The 20,512-nt window shown below is 37.4% G+C and overlaps 1 protein-coding gene across 1 annotated transcript; it reads left to right on the top strand.

The window, feature by feature from the left end:
• The first annotated feature begins 580 nt into the window (after positions 1-580).
• On the top strand, positions 581-2,259 carry LOC125196050 (putative CCR4-associated factor 1 homolog 6). Its single transcript, XM_048094408.2, has 2 exons — positions 581-868; positions 1,163-2,259. Exon 2 carries the CDS (start codon positions 1,293-1,295, stop codon positions 2,118-2,120), a length of 828 nt encoding a protein of 275 aa, XP_047950365.1. The 5' UTR covers positions 581-868; positions 1,163-1,292; the 3' UTR covers positions 2,121-2,259.
• Positions 2,260-20,512: the final 18,253 nt, after the last annotated feature.

Below are 20,512 nucleotides of genomic sequence, written 5' to 3'. Positions count from 1 at the left end.
CACTAGTTACATATATAATTCTAAAAAAATAAAAAAATTATAAAAAATCATAAATATATAACCACAATATTATGCACTTTCCGTGTACTATATATGTATCTAATATTTTAATTAAATTCATAAATAAATCTATTTTTTATCAAATAAATAAGAATTTGATTGTACAAAATTTGATCACATAGATTTATTGAAAAGTAAAATACCTAACTCCCCAACATTTTCTGACATCCTTAAAAATCAATATTTTAAATTACAATTCCATGAATTCGGCCTTTTACAGATTTTTAAGCGCATTATCAGTTTTTAGAAAAAAAAAATGGCGTTATGTTTTACTCATGTGTATGCTAAAAGTAAAATACCTAACTTCCCAACATTTTCTGACATCCTTAAAAATCAATATTTTAAATTACAATTCCAATATAATCCATTTATATCTATCCACCTAAGTTGCCTATCTCCAAAACCACAATAAAGAAACCTCTCTCCACAGCATTATTTTATCATTTGTTTTCGAGGTGAACAGAGGATACGGGCCCCACCAACCCCACCCCATCCTTGTTCATCTTCTCTCTCTGGAAAAAAAATCCTTCTTTTCTTATCTCTTTCCTTTTCTCTTTCTATAAAGTTGAAATCAGGAATAAAATATAAATGTCAGATAGATAATCTGCAGCCCTTCATCTCGTGGCTCATCCAATCGCCGCCTTACGCTCATTATCATATTCCTCCCCTTCCAAACCCTAATCCCCTCTTTATATATATTACCAATACACCAATATACATACACAATACGCATATATGCGTGATTGTGTGTGCAATTTGGTACTGGATCTTCATTTTCAGATATTGTATGACCAATTTTTATGCTGAGGTAAGCTTCATTTCTGTCCCCCACCCCCTCCCCCCCCTATGAATTGCTTGTTTAATTGGCCCAGATCTGGAATTTATAATGTGCTTTTTTACCAGATTTGTGTAAAAGTCGGAATTTTGGATGTAATTTTCCTATTTTGGGGTTTGATTCACAGATTTATGTTAAGAAATGTGATTTTTCAATAGATCTGTTGTGTTGACTATCCTAAATTTCTGGATTTCATTGATAAAGACGATAATTTGGTTTATCTCATTTAATTAACTTCGACTTGGGATTGATTGAGCTTTCCTGCAGATTTCATTATTGTATATCGACGGATGTGTTTTGGGGGTGTCAAAAGGTTCAATCTTTCTGTATTCTATAAGGCAGAAACAGAAGAATTTGTTGGTTTTTGTGGATTTTGATCCGATCATAGTTATCTGCGATGTCCCTTCTACCCAAGAGCGATTCAATCCACATCAGGGAGGTTTGGGCTGACAACTTGGAAGAAGAATTTAAGTTGATACGAGCGATAGTCGATGAATATCCGTACGTTGCTATGGACACGGAGTTTCCTGGAGTTGTGCTCCGGCCGGTTGGAAATTTCAAGAACTCGAGTGATTACCATTACCAGACATTGAAGGACAATGTTGATCTGCTGAAGCTGATCCAGTTAGGGCTAACCTTCTCGGACGAGAAGGGGAATATGCCGACCTGTGGAACGGACAAGTACTGCATTTGGCAGTTCAATTTCTGCGAGTTCAATCCGGACGAGGATGTCTTTGCGAACGATTCAATTGAATTGCTGCGCCAGTGTGGGATCAACTTTGGGCGGAATAGCGAGAAGGGCATTGATGCGAGACGCTTTGGGGAGCTCCTGATGTCATCCGGGATTGTCTTGAATGATAACGTATACTGGGTGACTTTCCACAGCGGATATGATTTCGGGTACTTGCTGAAGCTCCTGACTTGCCAGAACTTGCCCGAGACACAGGCTGGATTCTTCAGCTTGATCAATATATATTTTCCGGTTCTATATGACATCAAGCATTTGATGAAGTTCTCCAACAGCCTCCACGGTGGGCTGAACAAGCTGGCTGAGCTGTTGGAAGTGGAGAGAGTCGGGGTGTGTCATCAGGCGGGTTCGGATAGCCTGCTCACGTCGTGTACCTTCAGGAAGCTCAAGGAGACGTTCTTTAGCGGCTCTCTGGAGAGGTACTCTGGTGTGTTGTATGGCTTAGGTGCTGAGAATGGACTGAATACATATAGCTGATAGGTGGGAAGGCCAAAAATAAGAAAAGCTAAAAAAATTTCTAAAATGCAGGAGTTGTGCACAGCTTGTTAATGATGCCCACTTTTGTACACTTTTAATGTACTGTAGTTTGTGAGAATGAAAATTTAAAAATTTAATATTTCTTGTTCGTTCTTTCATGATTGCAATTCTGCTCCTCCGGAATCAACCACATTGGCCATGTGCCTACATTGTTCGTTCTTTGGGCTAGTGTTGTGAAAATCGTGCTTGGGGTGTGGGTCTGTCAGGGCGTGGCTGTAGTCGCCCCAGCCACTCTGGGCTGAATGATATTCATGGGGCGAGACAGGGGCGGTTGGGATGGCTGAAGTGCATGCTGGGCGACAGTGGGGCGTCGGCTGTTTCATGCTTAGAATTCCGGCGTGTTTAAAGGTGGCCACGGTTCGAAAACCGCCGGTTCTGGTTCGTCGAAAGCTTGAACCGTAACCGGCCCGGATACCGGTTATCCGGTTCTGGTTTAACCGTCGGTTATCGTCGGTTTCGGTTCCGGTTCGGTTTCGGTTCATTTTTTTTTTAAATCTTAGAGTTATTTAAATCTTAGAGTTATAATTTTTATTGCAATTCTATAGTAAAATCCAAAGAGAATTGATAACGATAACGATAAAGAATTGCAATTTTATTGATTTGAAACTTTGAATGTAAATTTCTATACAATTGCAAGTTACAAAATACAACAATACAAGTACAATTTAAGTAAACAAGTAGAGAGCAATTGAGAGAATGAACCAATGAGGTAGAGAATAGAGAATTGGAGATTAAGAGAGAAATACTTGTTAACACAAGAATGGGGTGAGTAGAAGTGATGAAGAAGGGGGTATTTATAGATGAAAAATGGGGGAAAAACCTGATATTAAAAAAAAATAAAATTGAATTTCATATTTGAAAACGGTCGAAAACTGCCGGTTTTCTGACCGAACCGCCGGTTTGTATGTCAGAAAACCGCCGGTTTCTGACCGAAAACTGGCGGTTTCCGACACCTTTTCAGACCCTACGCTGCAACCCTACACGCCTACGCCTGAACCTAGCCCTGAACCGTCGGGAACCGGCGGTTTTGTGTCAGAAACCGCCGATTTTCCGACACAAACCGGCGGTTTTCCGGCCTTTTTCAGCCCTACGCCTGCAACCCTAGGAACCTACCGGCGACAGCTACATATTCCAGGTTAACCGGCGGTTAACCGCTTAACCGGCGGTTCCGAACCGACGGTTACCGCCGGTTCTGGTTTCGTATTTTTGGAACCGTAACCGAACCGTTATAACCGTGAAACCGGATTTCGAACCGGAACCGTCGTCCGGTTCCGGTTCCGACCCGCCGGTTGGGAACCGGCGGTCCGGTTTGGTTTGGCCACCTCTAGGCGTGTTTAATAAGAGTGCCCAGAGTAATCAGCCGCGGCGAGGGGCGGTGGTGCCGCGGGGTATATTGCAAGCGGTTTGATGAGCAGCGGCAGGGGGAGGAACAGCCGCATATACGGCATGGACGGGGTGGTGCCGACAGTCGCACGACGGCCTATTGTGAGCCGCCGAGACCGCCCAGCCAATGACGTCTCGACAAAGTTGTCGAAAATCAGCTGCTGGTTAGCCCCGGCATGGTCACGTCGGATTGTCAGCTGATAATGGATTGGACGAGGGACCGCTGCCGCGTGCTCTGCATGCTCCTGTACTTCCCGCTCCAACTCTTCAACCACCGCGTCAAACGCCTCATCCAACGCGCATTGATACTCGTCGTTATCCATTTTATGAGAGTAGATTTGAGTAAAATTTTAGAATGGAGATTGGAAATGATTGAAAACCATTTTACGAGAGTAGATTTGAGTAAAATTTTAGATTGGAGATTGGAATTGATTGAAAAAAATGAGAGAAATAGGTTGTAATAGAAATAAATTAAGGAAAAAAAAAGACGCGATGCCGCAGCACCGATCCATCCAACAATAGACTGCCGCAGCGCGGCTGACTGTTGCGGCGGTCCTATTTTGGACACTATTATAGGCTCCTACTGACATATTATATACTCCCTCTGTCCCATTAAATATGCAACATTTGCTTTTCGGCACGAGATTTTATGTAGTGTTGTTTTGTGAGATTGAAAAAGAGAGTAAAGTAAGAGAGAAGAAAAAGTAGAGAGAGTATTGTTTTCATTTTTAGAAACATTTCATTTTTAATGAGACAGACAAAAATGGAAAACGTTTCATTTCTAATGAGACAGATGGAGTATTTATTTACAGTCTACCGATAATATTCTGTAGTTATTTATAGTATTATGCTTCTTGGAAATTTCGTACAGGGATTTCTCTATTACTTGAGGCCCGAAGGCACATATCGTTAGGAACTTAAGGACCAAAGAAATTTATAACAAAATCAATGCAACCGTTATACTTATACAGTTATGCTTCTAAGAAATTTATAAAAAAATCAATGCAACCGTTATACTTATACAGATATGCTTCTAAGAAATTTATAAAAAAATTCAATTGCATGCACTACAAATTAGTTTAAGAAACAACAAACACCTACACTTGTATATAAAATATACTCCCTTTGTCTATGAAATACTATCCAAGTTTGACTCGGCACGAGTTTTAAGAAATGTGAAGGAAAGTGAGTTGAAAAGGTTAGTGGAACATGGGTCCCACATTTATATACTCCCTCCGTCCCATAGAACTAGGTCATATTTCTTTTTTCGTCCGTCCCATATAAATAGTCCATATCAATTTATGGTAATCTTTTTTCTTCTTCTCTTTTACTTTATCATTTATGGTTCCACCACTCACAACACAATTTCAACTACTTTTTTCTTTTTTCTCTCTTAGTTTACCAATTACACATTAAAACTCATGTCAACCCCATAAAGCCTATTTCTATGGGACGGAGAGAGTATTAGTTTTATAATAGAATGTAAGTGTAAAAAGTTGGTGAAAGGTGGGGCCGATTTACCAAAAATAGAAAAAAAAAAAGCAAAGTGGACAAATTTTCACGGACGGACCAAAATGACAAAACTGAACAACATTTCACGGAAGGAGGGATTATATTAAAAATAATGCAGAGATACTAATTCTATTTTTTTAAGTATCGGTCGCCCCGATTCTTGGGTCTCTCGCCCCATCCACCCGCGCCCTAGATTTTGTTGAATCGCTCCGGAGCGCTCCACGCCCCTAACACACTGCTTTAGGCAATGCAGAATGCATGTTGAAGATGATAGTTGCTACGCTTGTATTCTCGATGTCCACCAATCGATTGAATAATGAACCAGTAGGTCTCATATTCCACCAACTTATTTCACTCACATTTTATTATAAAACTAAGTACTACTATATACAAATGGGACCCACATTTAACTAACTTATTCAGTCACTTTTCTTTATATTTCTTAAAACTCGGGCCTAAAGATGGACTCCGCTTATGAGACGGAGGAAGTAGTATGACGCAATATAAACATTAGTAATTAATGACAATAATTCCTTCTTCTAAGGACATCCAAAGCAAAATAGACGTGTTTCAGATTCAATATCTAGCTACTACTATTCCCCAATTTACACAAAAGATTCAATATCTAGCTACTACTATTCCCCAATTTACACAAAAATTAACATCATACAAAGAAGCATACCAATTTCGAGCTTCTAATCTAAGCAATTTGTTTTCAATTATTTGAAAATGTGATTGAGATTGATATGCAATTTGAACTAATTTTGTAGGTTCTTAGAGCATTGGTGTAACTTAGAGAATTTGAGATATGACATTTTGAACTAATTTTCAACTCCAATTCTCTAAATTCAATGAGCTATTAGTGTAACTTAATTTAGTATATTGGGACGGAGGAAGTAGAATGACACAATTTAAACATTAATAATTAATGACAATACTTCCTTCTTCTAAGGACATCCAAAGCAAAATAGATGTGTTTCAGATTCAATATCTAGCTACTACTAGAGGTGTGCATTTGGGTTTCGGTTCAGTTTTTTGCATACACCGAACCAAAACTGAAAAACCGAATTTAGTTCAAAATCCAAACCGAACCGAACCTGAAAAATCGAAATCGAAAAACCAAAAATTGAACTAAATCGAAAAACTGAAATTAATTTTAAAAAATTAAAAAACCGAAAAAAAAACATATATATATTAATATATGTATGTATATATTTTATTTTATATATACTACTAATAAAAAAAATATAAAAAATATAAAATTAATAAAAAATATATTTAATACATATATTATAAAATATATTTAAAGAGTATATAAAATATAGTATTAAAATAATAGAATACATATATAATTCGGTTTTTCAGTTTTTTGGGTATTTTTATCGCCCGGACCGAACCGAAAAACCAAAATTTTTATATTTCTAAAATTGAACCGAACCAAAAAACCGAACCGAATTTTAAAATTTCAGTTTGGTTCGATTCGCATATTCGATTTTCAATTTTTTTGCTCACCCCTAGCTACTACTATTCCCCAATTTACACAAAAATTAACATCATCATAGAAAGAAGTATACCAATTTCGAGCTTCTAATCTAAGCAATTTTTTTTCAATTATTTGAAAATGTGATTGAGATTGATATGCATTTGAACTAATTTTGTTGGTTCTCAGAGCATTGGTGTAACTTAGAGAATTAAAAATATGACATCTTGTACTAATTTTCAACTCAAATTCTCTAAATTCGATGAGTTATTGGTGTAACTTAGTCTCTCCTTTCCATAATAAGAGAGTTATTTTACTATTTTGGTACGTTTCATAGTAATAGAGTCATTTCTTTTTTTTTTTAAAAGTCAACACATTTTTCCGCACGTACTTTACTCTCTCTTACTTTATTCCCTCTTCATCTCTCTACCTTTTTCATTTTATACTTTACTTTCTCTCTATTTAACTCAACTAACACAATTTTTTATTAATCTCCGTGCCAAAAAGAAACGCCTCCATTACTGTGGAACGGAGGGAGTACTATATTTGGAATTAAATCTCTATCTCATATCTCGTCGTAAAAATATTTCACTCTACTTACTCTACTTAACAACTTCTTCTGAATCACGTGCCACTAAAAGATATGACATCTTGAGTAGAATGGATGGAATACTATTTGTACATAGTATAAGGATAATTATTTTCGAATAATAAAATTTAGTATTATTATGAGAATGCGAGTGACAGAGTGGGTGCACATAAAGTGATTTTCCAAGACTTAACAATAGTCATATATAGTGAAAGCTAAGAGTATCCGGAATAGCGGTCCCGATGGACGTTCGATCGGCGTGCCAGTCATCTGTCTGGGACGTCCGCTATTGCAACGTTTGGGGCAGACACGGACGTCGGCGGCGGACGAGAGGTCGTCAGCGGTTGAGCACGGACGTCAGTCGGGTTGTCCGACGTGACGTCCGCTATTGCGGTGACACGGCAGACATCCCGGCAGACATCCCAATATCCAATTTTTTAAAACTCTATATATACGACTCGTATATATAGAGTTAAAAAAAATAAAAAATCGGGACGTCTGCCGGGACGGCCGTTGTGGCACCGCAATGGCGGACGTCCCGACGGATGTCGGCGGATAGCCGCAGATACATAACGTCCGCCAGGGACGTCCGCGTTTGCCTCTCCCGACCCAATGGCGGACATCCCGCGCGGACGCCCGGTACGCCGGTCCGACGTCTGCCGGGACATCCGCCATTGTGGATGCTCAAAGAACCTAATATAGTAAGTACGACTCGTATATATAGAGTTTTATTCCAAATATAGTAAGTTACACCAATAGCTCATCGAATTTAGAGAATTTGAACTCAAGATGTCATATTTTTGAGTGACACGTGATTTTAGGAGAAATTGTTAAGTAGAGTGAGTAGAGTGAAATATTTTTACGAGGAGATATGAGATAGAGGTTTAATTCCAAATATAGTAAGTTACACCAATATGAAAAAATTGTTCAATCTTGACTTCTCTATCATATTTTTGTCTTATATTTTTTCCTCACCAATGATCTAATACTAGGTTTGTAATTCGGTTGGTTCGGTCCTAACCGACCTGTCAGTTCAGTTAACCGACACCCCAATTTTTTGATTTAAGAACTGGTACCAGAACCAAAATAGAAACAATTCCGGTTAACTGATTTGAATTTTTTTTTAAAAAGTTGTTGGGGTTTGATCCCTAGTCAATGCATGAGAAAAATAGCCAACCCACCACTTATACTACAATGCTCTTTGTTTTCTTATGTTTGCAGAAATAAGATAGTGATAAAATGCAAATTCTATTTATTGTACAAATTCCAAACTTTTCAATACAGTGTCAACACAACATTAGTACAATGTCAAGACTGTGTAAAATTTTAATATTTTGATGTCAACAAAATGTCAATACAATGTCAACACAATATCAACACAATGTCAACACGGTGTCAACCGTTGACACTGTGTTGATATTTTCAGTTGCTATTATTTTTTAACGATCCAGATCATAGTTTAGAATTTGTACAATATTTTGAGTTTGCATTTATTACATTAATGTAGAAATAGTTATATTTATACTATCTCGTATTATAAATTGCAATAAAGTAAAAACAACCTATTAAAACACTAATAAACCTTTTATCAGTAGCAATGATTCACAAGGCCCACAATGTTTAACGAAACACCAATTAAACTTCAAGAACTACCATAATACTATCACCGAACTAAAAACAGAGCCAACCACAAAATTCTCCCCTTTATTTCTTAGTTATTTATGCATAATTTATCCACTACAGTTGGTCAATTTATACCACTCTATCCACCAAAGATGGATACCTTATGTTATTGACAGATTGCTATGTTGAAAGCCTATAAACAATCAAGATATCAAATCATTATCGAATTGAGATGAAATACTGCACAGAAAACATACTACTAATATACATGAAAACAAATCTTGCATCAACTAGCAATAAGGGAGGAAGGAGCCTCTGACTGGTGTACTGGGAAGAAAATTATTACTCCATCTGTTCCATTTAATAGAGTCATTTTATTATTTGGAAAGTTCCAAGTTAACTGAATCATTTCTATTTTTGACAAAGAGTAATCATCTCTCTTATTTAATTCGTTCTTCATCTCTCTTACTTTATTTACCATTCACTTAACACACTATTCTTAATCTCTGTGCCGAAAAAAAAACGACTCAATTAACAAGGAACAGAGCGAGTAATAAAGAGTAATATTTAATTGGTCTATACGGTTATAACCGATAACCGATTGCCGCCTTGCGACAGGAACCGAAACAGAATAGATAACCGACACAGAACCGATTTTTTCGGTTCGGAAAATTGTAATCAAAGAAGTTAATTATCCTATTGATTTGACTGAATCAGAAGTGGAACTGCTTCAACTACTGTTGAAGACTAATAACTTGCTTCACAATTTCAAGAAATTTCACTCAACCTATGCATGGTTGAGGCAGAGCAGATTGGCTTATAAGTATCAACCTCAAATTATGGTTTTAACTTAATGTGCTATTGACAGGATCTTTTATTATTAAACTAACTGATAGGAGACATCAATTTTTTCACCCTTTGAACTAACTGACAATAAAACTGTAAGATTTTTAAATGATACGATTGCAGCTTTTCCCAAATGCTTCCCACAAGATCTTGTGGAATATATGTTGCGATTCTACAACTAAGAAGTAATTTAACTTAATCTTTCACGCCTAAGTGATAGAAATCCATGAGGTCCAATCCTAAAACTAATTGGTGATAGGAGGAGGGTCCATGAGACTTATATACTGATTTCAGTTTTTTTGTATACCGATGTGGGATAGTTCTAATAGTATTTTTTAGTTTCAATTGCCAACACCTTCCCTCAGACCCTTCAAGGTGAACCTTGGAGGGGTTGGACATTTTTTTTTTAATCGGTTGGACGATTGGCCCAATTTTTTTTCCGATCAGCTGGACCACTGGCCCAAATTTTAAGCCCAGATATACTGGGTCAGTCATTTTTTTTGGTTTCGGCACAGATATACTGCTGGGTCAGTTAAATTTGACCCATAGTCGGCGACCCGCTCTGATCTGCTTCAGCACTTGAAAGTGCTACCACCTTCTGCTTCTTGCTCCTCCAAGTAACAAGATTTCCCCCTACCATTGTGAAGTACCCTGCCGTGGATTTTCGGTCATTTGGGTTTCCTGCCCAGTCTGCATCGGTAAAACCATTAATCTCCAAGTGCCCATGTTTCTCGAACAATACCCCATGCTCCGCAGTGCCCTTCAAATACTGTACAATACGTAATACGGCTTCCCAATGATCCTCCTATGGTGAGTGCATAAACTGACAGACTATTCCCACGGCATAAGCAATGTTGGGTCTAGTATGAGAGAGATAAATGAGCTTACCTACCAGTCTTTGATATCTCCCCCTGTCTGTGAGCTTCGCCTCTTCGACTATCTGTAGCCCATGATTCTGTATCATTGGGGTATCTGCTGGCTTGCAGTCTATCATGCCCACTTCCGCTAGAAGATCCAGGATATACTTCCTCTGATTAATGAAGATCCCTCTATCTGATCTCAAAACCTCAATTCCCAAAAAATATTTGAGAAGACCTAGGTCCTTCATTTCAAATTCTTTGAACAAGTTCTTTCTCAATTCGCCAATTTCTTCTCCATCATCCCCCGTGATGATTATGTCGTCGACATAGACAATCAGGCATGTGATTTTCCCATCCTTTTTCTTAAGGAACAATGTGTGATCTGAGTTGCTCTGTCTGTAGTCATACTTCTTCATCACTTCAGTGAATCGGCTGAACCAAGCCCTAGGAGACTGCTTTAGTCCATACAACGTCTTCTGGAGCTTGCACACTTCTCTGGGTTGAAAGGTGGAGGAGCCATATAAATGGGCTTAGGTAGTTCTCCATGTAAAAAGGCATTGGTCACGTCGAACTGGTGGAGTGACCAATCCTTGTTTGCGGCGACTGAGAACAAGACTCTCACCGTGTTGATCTTTGCTACTGGGGAAAAAGTCTCTGCATAGTCAACCCCGTATGTCTGAGTGTATCCCTTTGCGACAAGTCGTGCCTTATATATCTCAACTGAGCCATCTGGTCTCCGTTTGATAGTGAACACCCATCTACATCCTACGGCTTTGACCCCTTCTGGCAGCTTCCTCTTCACCCAGGTATTGTTTTTCATGAATGCTTTCATCTCTGTAAATATCGCCTCTCTCCAGTATTTGTGCTTCATTGCTTCCTCAGTAGTCTGTGGAATCTCTTCTTCCTCATAGAGTGGCGCTTCAAATGCACGTGCCATTTTACTCAAATTCCCTTGGACAAAATTTGCAACTCCATATATGCTCTTTGCTCCAATTTTCTAGGAAGAATACTGTTTTGGAGGAATACCCCGAGTACTCCGATATGGGAGAGCATACTTCCCAGTGTCACTATCGACAGTGTTGTCTTCTTCTTCTTCTTCTTCTTCTTCTTCTTCTTCTTCTTCTTCTTCTTCTTCTTCTTCTTCTTCTTCTTCTTCTTCTTCTTCTTCTTCTTCTTCTTCTTCTTCTTCTTCTGTAGTGTTAGTATCAACTACAACATGTTCTTCAGAAATCGGTACGGGGCATACCTGGGATATCGGTTGAGGTTGATCGGGAGGTGGTTGAGTAGACTCTGGTGAAGAGGCGTGCTCGGCGACAGTGACCGCAATGGTCTCTGTTGGTTCCTCAATTAAAGGGCTTGGAGGTGACACAAACCAACTTAGACAGTCCCCATGATTAGTTTCAGGATTTTGCTCCCCCTGACTGCTAAGGTGGTGTGGGTAAAAGAACTCGGTTTCCAGGAAATTGCAGTTTATAGTGGTGATGATTTTTTTAGTATTCGGGTCAAAGCATCGATAACCTTTTTGGTGTACCCCGTATCCCACAAAAACAAATTTGGTAGCACAAGGTGAGAATTCTTTCATGTTTGGGAATATGGGCATAGACAGTGCGACCAAAGACTTTAGGTGGCATACTAAGGGCTTCAGGTATTTTGGCTTGTTGAGAGAGGATATCAAGAGGGGTTTTTTTTTTGAGGATTTTGGTGGGGAGTCGGTTTATGAGGTAAATTGAGGTTGCTACGGCTTCGGGCCAAAGAAAGGTTGAGACTTTAGATTCAAGCATGAGAGCACGAGCCACTTCTAGAATTGTTCTGTTTTTTCTTTCGACTACCCCATTTTGTTCGGGTGTATAGGCACAAGAAGTTTGGTGAACAAGGCCCTTTGTTTTAAAAAATTCAGACATGTAACTGTTAACGAATTCCCTCCCATTATCAGACGTAGGATTTTTATGGTGGTTTGAAACTGGGTTTGGACCATATGAAAGAAAAAGGATAAATTTTTCAACCACTTCAGATTTGTGTGTCAAGAAATAAATCCAAGTCATCCTAGTGCAATCATCAATAAATGTAACAATATATCTATAATCCTTTCCCCCAATAACAGGTGCAGGGCCCCAAACATTAGCATGCACAAGTTCAAACATAAATTTCATACGAGTATTCGAAGGTTTGAAAGATTGTCTGTGGCTCTTGGCCATAACACATGTCTCACAGGAAAAGTCTTTAGGAATTGTAAAATTTGGAAACAAAAGCTGAAAATAACCATGGGAAGGGTGTCCTAGTCTTCTGTGCCACAGCCAAACCTCTTCTCTCGTGGATCCGTGAGCCAGCATTCCACTGCCATGTTGAGCTACCCCATTCACGTAGTAGAGTCCTTGGCTCTCAGTGCCACGCCCAACGATCTTCCTCGTCCGAATATCCTGTAAAATATAACAATTCGGGTGCATCAGAAGTGTGCAATTAAGTGTTACGTATGGTATACTGAAAAGCATGTTTCAAGCAAGTTTCGCGAGAATAGAATCTTGCTTGTATACGTAAAACTGTACAATCCACTTTTAACCCGATTCAGTATTATTCGAGCAGTCTCGCACGAATAGAATCACTATTATTATTACATTGTGTTTGCTTGTGCATTTATAAGATGTTTTACAAACATTTAAATGCATAAGAAGTAAACAAAGTCTAAGTCTTTTGCTTAGTAGACCGGTTGTGGGCGTCGTCCACTTTAAGGTAACACGGTCAGATCTATGCAATGCTTTGCAAAAGAGAAAGAAGAATTTCACAACCTAGATAGGCTTTGGATACCTATCGTGAAAGGTTGCAATGTCAGTCCGCATATTTCTAAGCCTTACTGAAATTAGATGACATTGGTGTGGTATAGCACTGAACGGATCTAACAGCAAGACGTGTCTTTGTGCTATCTACTGAAAGACTAGGTCTTGATAAAATACTATTTCTTAATCTACATATGTTAGCATTGAGCATACGGTATTGATTATGCACTACTTTGACTTATCAAATGGTGCGGGTTTTTCGCAACCTAATAATCCTGATATATTGGGTAGTGGTGATTAATATCTAGCGGTGCTAGGATTGCTATTATGTTGAAACGTGCGCGAGGTGAGTCTCGTTTGATAATGTCCTCAAGAGGAGCTTGAACAAGGTTTTATTATTCGGAAAACTGGCCAGTTGGAGTTTTATTACTCTATGAATAATAAATAAGGGTTTCTCGCTAAGTCCACTCTTGGAATTAATAAGATATTAATTAATTAAGTCCATAGCAGACATTAATTAATTAATGGACATTTATATCTTAAGCGCGGGAAATAAATAATAAAAGTGGAAACCTGGATTACTTGTAATTTCGGATTTGGATGGGGAGAGTTCAATATTACTTCTGTAGTGGCTGCTCGTAATATTCCAATATAAGCTTGTATTAAATTGTGGGTTCAATTTAATTAGTAAAAAGCTAATTGGGCGAGCCCATATCCAAAACCTTCCATAGATCCCTGTCTGGACCCAAAAGGAACTTAATATAAATAGGAGAATAAAAGAGACAGAATTATCACAATTTTTATTCTCAAAATTTTTGAAAATTTCGAACTCTCCAGCTGTGGAGGATTTCGAATTCTTCACCTTTTCCCAAAAGGATTTCTTCTGTCTTCTTTATTTAAGTCCTAGTATTTTGATATCGAGATACAGTTCGGGAAGCAGAGAGAAGATCCGTGGTCTAGTATTGAAGATCATCACGTGGAGAAGGCGCGAGCAATCGACGATTCTTTGGAGAATCAAATCGGTAACTCTAAACCGTAGAATTCATGTTTTAGGATTTACTTTCTTGAGCATGAATTATTTGCGTTCTAGCATGCAATTATCTGTTTAACATGTGAATTGATTAATCGCATAATAGGTCAAATAGATCCTTATCTGATTTATTTGTTTTGTACAAGTCTTTCGTTGTGCAAGGGGCATCAAACCCCATCAATTGGTATCAGAGCCAATTTTTGGCTCTGATTGTGTGGATTAATTTCATGTTATGTGAATTGCTTGAATGCATGTTTATATTCGTCGTGGTTTTGTCTAACGATGAATTATGTATGCTACGTGAAATAATTATGTTAATGAAGCTTTTCCTTTGATTAGTAATTAATTCAAGATACATAATGGTTAAACCTATGTAATGATTACGTTGACTTCAACACATATGGTATCATTACTTGATCAATTATATTTGCCTTACGTGAATTTGAATTCCAAGTCGGCAAATCAAGAATTTTTGCGATTGCGACATCAAGAATCCGTCGCACCGCAGCCACGGCTGCGGAGAATTGCTGCGGAGAGGTGTCGACGCAGCAGCGTCGGATATCACCGGGCAGCAGCGCGGGCGGCTGCAGAGACGACATCGCACAAGCGACGACGCAGCAGCAGCGCCAGAGGCGTCACAACAGCAAACAGCAACACCGGAGCAGCTGCGACACGGCGGCAGCGACGTCGGAGATCTCGCAGCAGCAGCAACGGTGGTTTCGCGAGGCAGCAGCACCGTTGACGCCAGAGACGTGACAGCAGCTCCAGCGGAGCGACGTTGACGCAGCAGCGTCGGAGATGTCAGGCTCGGTGGATGCGTGAGACAGAGAGGGAAGGCTAGCTTGATGCAGGCGGCGATGGCGGTCTGAGTGGGAGCCCTTCGTGGGCAGTTCCCGGGCTCGAAAGACAGCGATCTTCGTGAGCAGCCGGAGACGGAGCAGCAGCGACAGCAGCTCCGGAGGAGCGACGTCGACGCAGCAGCGTCGGAGACGTCAGGCTCGGCGAGCTCGCGAGACGAGTGGGAGCCCAGCAGCGGCTGCGGTTCAGTGGGAGTACGACGACGCAAGATTAGGGTTTCCCTATGCGTGATGTCGTTTTGTCTCGTCTCACGACTTCGCTTTCCAAATTTTGATTAGGATTTCCAAATCCTTGGATTCAATTTCGGAAATAATTCAAGATTAATTTGGAAATAAGATTTGAATATATCTTTTGTGGATTTTATATATTATATAAGATTTGATTTTGTATCAAATCATGGATTAATTATAGATTTTATCCTTATTTTATGGATTTGTAGGGATTTAATTCCTAGACGAAAATCCTAGTTAAATTTGGATAATGACAATCTAATATTTATCTATATCCTATGGATTAATGTGGATTTGTCCCTAGACGGATCCAAGTTGGATTTAGATAATGATAATATTATTTTATTCTTATCCTATGAGTATATATAGATTTATTCATAGATAAATTCTAGATGGATTTGGATAGTGATAATATAATATTTTATTCTTATCTTATAGATTTATATGGATTTGTTCCTAGATAAATCTTAGATAGATTTGAATAATTCTAATATAATATTATCTTATTCTATGGATTTATATGGATTTATTCCAAGATAAATCCTAGATGAATTAGGATAAATATTTATATTAATTTATTTTATCCTAGGGATTTGAATATATTTAATTCTATTAAGACAAATCTTAGATGGATTAAAATAAGTATTAATCCAAGTTATCCTTATCTTTTGGATTTATGTCCTAGATAGATTAGGATGTTGATGATATATAAGAAATCCTTATTTAATTGGATTTAGATATATTTATTTATCTAAGAAATCCTAAGTAATGTGTGATATATTCTAGATGTCTATTCTAAATAGAATTAAGATTTGTATAAATCTTGATTGATTGGATTTTATTTTTATCCTATGGATTATGATGGAAGTGTTTCTATCTAGTAATATCCTAGTACGATTTAAATAATGATAATCCTAGATCAACGTTATCTTGAATTGTAGGATTTGATTTTATCGAAATAAAATCTAGAATAATCCTAAATGGATTTAGATAGTTAACTCTATCTTGATAAATCCTATCAGTAATTGGATAATTATGATCTAATATAAAACTTAATTATTTAATTGATTCTCCCTTGACTAGATTAAATAATTATCGATAATTATCCTGTGTGTTTAAATGCCATGCATTAAATGGATTTATCTGTTTATTTGGTGTTTACTATTTTAAGTGGATTATCTGCTTTATCTGCTGATGTGATAATTATGCAAAAACCATATAAAAATATCTAAGTGATGATTACAACAAGTGCGTTGTATACGGTCTCCATCGGTTGGACTGCCAAATTTTGTGAAGCTGATTTTCTAATATTATTGGCACATGCAAAGTAGGGACAATAATCCTACGAAAACAGTAAGTTCATAAGGGCGGATTTCTCACATAATAAATAGAATGAACTAGAAAGTGGTTCCCAATATTATTGCCACCTGCAAAGTAAGGACAATAATCCTAAGGAACTGCGAGTTTCAGGGTTCAATCAGAATTTATGAGATAGCTTGGTTTTGTTATCAGAACATGAACATTGTTATGGGAGTGTGTTGTAGAAATGAAATTCTGTAATGCTAAATCTGATGGTCGTGCTTAGGCAACGTTAGGCGTATTAACCTCCAAAGGAGGATATAATTTAATGCGTCGGTGTTGTGACCAGTAAAATTGTCAAAATTTTAATGCGTCTTAACCTCCAAAGGAGGATACAATTTATTAATTTTGCTGTTGTAAGATACATAATTGTTTTGTGGTTATTTGTGATTATGTATTGAGCATGAGTATGTGATAATAAGTTTCTTTGCCAAATCTTCATTATGTCATTTAATATTTGTCTGCGATCCTTAAAGAAAGAAAACTCGAATGCCTAAATTATGTAGACCGAAAACGAAAATGGATAAGATTCTCATCGCTGAAAGCTTGGAGTTTATACTCAATGATTCATGTCATCCATTTCCTCGACATAATTCCACGAAGAATGTTCGAGAATGCATTATGCATGTACTTGACATGCTCTTTGAGGAATAAGGTCAAGCTATTTTCCTTTAAGTAGCTCGACAAGTCTTGGTTAATGACGATGAAAGATGGATATCAATAGAATCTGTCAAGATGATTCGATTGGAATATCCCAGAGTGCATAATGTTTTGAGGATCTTTTGATCACTCAAATAGTTTCTGACACAAGTCATCGCCTAAAGTAACAAGAAATGACTATAAGAAGGTTTAACTGAAAAGTAGAAAACCTTCAGAATAATAGTCGTTGTGTTACTATTAGAGGAAAGTAACATGATAGATGACGAATTCATAAAGGCTGCATTTTTCTTAAGTCCTAGTTCATTTGAACAAAAGACTAGATATGGAAATGGGAAAGCCTGGATTGTCATCGAAGTTTGTTTAAAGCGAGAAAAGATGCTTTGTGAGTTGGATTGACCTATTTTATAGAAGGACAATGACTTACATGACAATGCAACTTCTAAGTAAGAGATCTTGATCCAGTTAGGTTTTTGTTGCAGTGGGAGCTATTAATGCTCAACTATTGTTTTATGGTTGATGCTTAAGGCATCATAGTATTAAAATAATATAAGTGCGACAAGGTTGAGTATTCAAAAACACATCAACTTCTTAATCATTGAATGATAAAGTATTTATGGCTCTTAGCCTTAAGGCCAAGAAAATACTTAGAAATTGTTCGAACTGATCTAGACTATCAAGATTTTAACATTTCGTTAAATAGCTTGAGAGTTGAGAAAGTCTATTTGATGCACTATGAGTTAGAATCATTTGATTTTTCAAGAGATTCAGAATACTTATAGAAGTGCAACATAGAAAGACTAGCAAGTCTCAATGGTTCACACCATAAGGAGACGAGCAAAGAGTTATGATCAATAGTGGGAGTCTAATCTCCATTAACGAATCCAAACATTCATCTAATGAATGTGATAGTTATGTAAGAAGGAATCAAAGTCTTTCTAAGACAAGTTTGATTATGTGATGAGTTGTACTCATTAAAATCTTATCATTGGTGGGATAAACATTAAAGAAACTACCAACATCAGTACCTTCTACAAAACACGAGTTGTGGACTAGAGCGTCTCTAGTCTAGCACATCTCAAGGTGTAATGTTGTTCCAACACGTGTTGGAAAAGTGTCCAAGAAATTGGAGTTGAGTACTGAGGCGTGTTTTAAGGTTTGTCCCAAATGATGTAAGGTTATAAGTTCTGTAATCCTCAAAGATATAATTCTTGTATGAAGATCAAGAGATGAACTACAAGCCTAACAGCGTGATAACTCTCAAAATAAAAAGAGAGATATCGGATTTTCCACATTACCAAGAAGTCATACCATTAGAAACTTTTGCACTAATAAAATCAACTTCAGTACCTAAGATTGTAAGAACCATATCGTAGTGGGAGCGTTCCACTGGAACACAACAACTTCATGAGTCTAAGAGTGTCGTAAGACTTAGTCTTAGATTAACTTGAACATAATCCCTTTAACTACAATGTAGTATTGGTTAATTTGGATAATCATCCTTGAAAAGGTGATAGATTCCATATTACAATCTAAGATAGACAACATGTTTTACAAGACTTGCAATACTACCTACAGGCTGTGTCAGTCAGTGGGAGCAAGTATCTTTGCAAGTATAAATGTGGATCTCAAATGGCTAGACAATGACAATGGGTTATGCCCAAAGAGAATTATCTTCTCGCTATCGTTGTGCCAGGATTTATTCGATCATATTGTCTATTAGATCTTACATAAATTAGAATGTATGTATTATGATTGTCAAGACAACCTTCTATAAATAGAAGTCTTGAGGAAATCATCTACTAGAACATTCTAATGGGATATGTAATTAAGGGCAAGAAACGCATGATTGGAAGCTTATATAGACCTTCGTGGTCTTAGGAAAGCATCTAAATCAGAGTATATGTGTTTTATCAAAATTGTCAAATATTTCGAATTTGACTTGTGTCCTTAACAGTGCTGTAAGCACAAGGAAGTTGAAAGTGCATTACATATGGTATTATTGGTACTCTACGATGATGAAATCTACAAAAGTTGCAAACAATTAAGATTGGCATCTGGCGTAGGAAACTGGTTGTCTACCCAGTTTAAGATAAATGATTTAAGAGAACCTAATTACATTCTTAGCATCTAAGTCCTTTTAAGATCGCTAGAAAGAATGTTGAGATTCTCTTAGGAATCCTATATCTACATATTGCTTGGAACATTTAAGCATTAGAAATTCCATGAAAAGGTTTATACCTCTCAAGATGGAATTGTCTTGTCTCTAGTCAAGTGTCGTTTGATACTTAGTGAGATCAAGAATTAAGAGACTAGTTTCGGAGATAGTTGTCTCATGTATGCTATAATGTGTACTAAGTTTGATATTAGTTGTGCTTATGCATAGCAAGTATATATCATATTAACCATGGCAAAGGATTTTTGATTGAGGTAATGAATATACCCTAGTGCTTGAGAAAGACTAGTAACTATATTCTAGTTTGCCAGTCATTCATGTAATGTCCTTCGGGTTACACTGTCTTAGTTTTATGACTAATCAGTGATCGAGTAAGTCATCCTCTGAATATGTGTTTACCTTAGGACTATCTTCCTAATAGCTTTAATCGTAAGTTTGAGTATGCCTATGAGTATTTTTTTTATTACTCTAGTAAAGGCTAACTCAAGGGACACACGAGTTTATTAAGCTAAGCAATCACATATGGGGATGAAATTAATTAAAGATCAAGTGCGCAGCAAAGACATTATGGTGAAAAAGATATTATCAGAGAACAACCAAGCAGATTTTTCTTTCACTTGGTGAAATGAATGGTAGTTCGATATATCTAGTACAAAGACCTACTTTGAGTATAAGTGGGAGAGTTTTTGGCAGTGGGTATACTCGAAAGCATGTTTTGAGTATAAGTGGGAGATTGTTAGGTATGGTATACTGAAAAGTAAGTTTCGAGCAAGTTTCGCGAGAATAGAATCTTGCTTGTATACGTAAAACTCTACAATCCACTTTTAACCCGATCCAGTATTATTCGAGCAGTCTCGCACGAATAGAATCACTATTATTATTACATTGTGTTTGCTTGTGCATTTATAAGATGTTTGACAAACATTTAAATGCATAAGAAGTAAACAAAGTCTAAGTC

Source organism: Salvia hispanica, chromosome 4 (assembly GCF_029641045.1).
Source record: "Salvia hispanica isolate PSC_SH4W2 chromosome 4, Shi_PSC_v1, whole genome shotgun sequence".
NCBI classification, from domain to species: domain Eukaryota; kingdom Viridiplantae; phylum Streptophyta; class Magnoliopsida; order Lamiales; family Lamiaceae; genus Salvia; species Salvia hispanica.
Note: the sequence above shows the minus strand (reverse complement) of the source record. Positions and strands in the feature narration are given on the sequence as shown.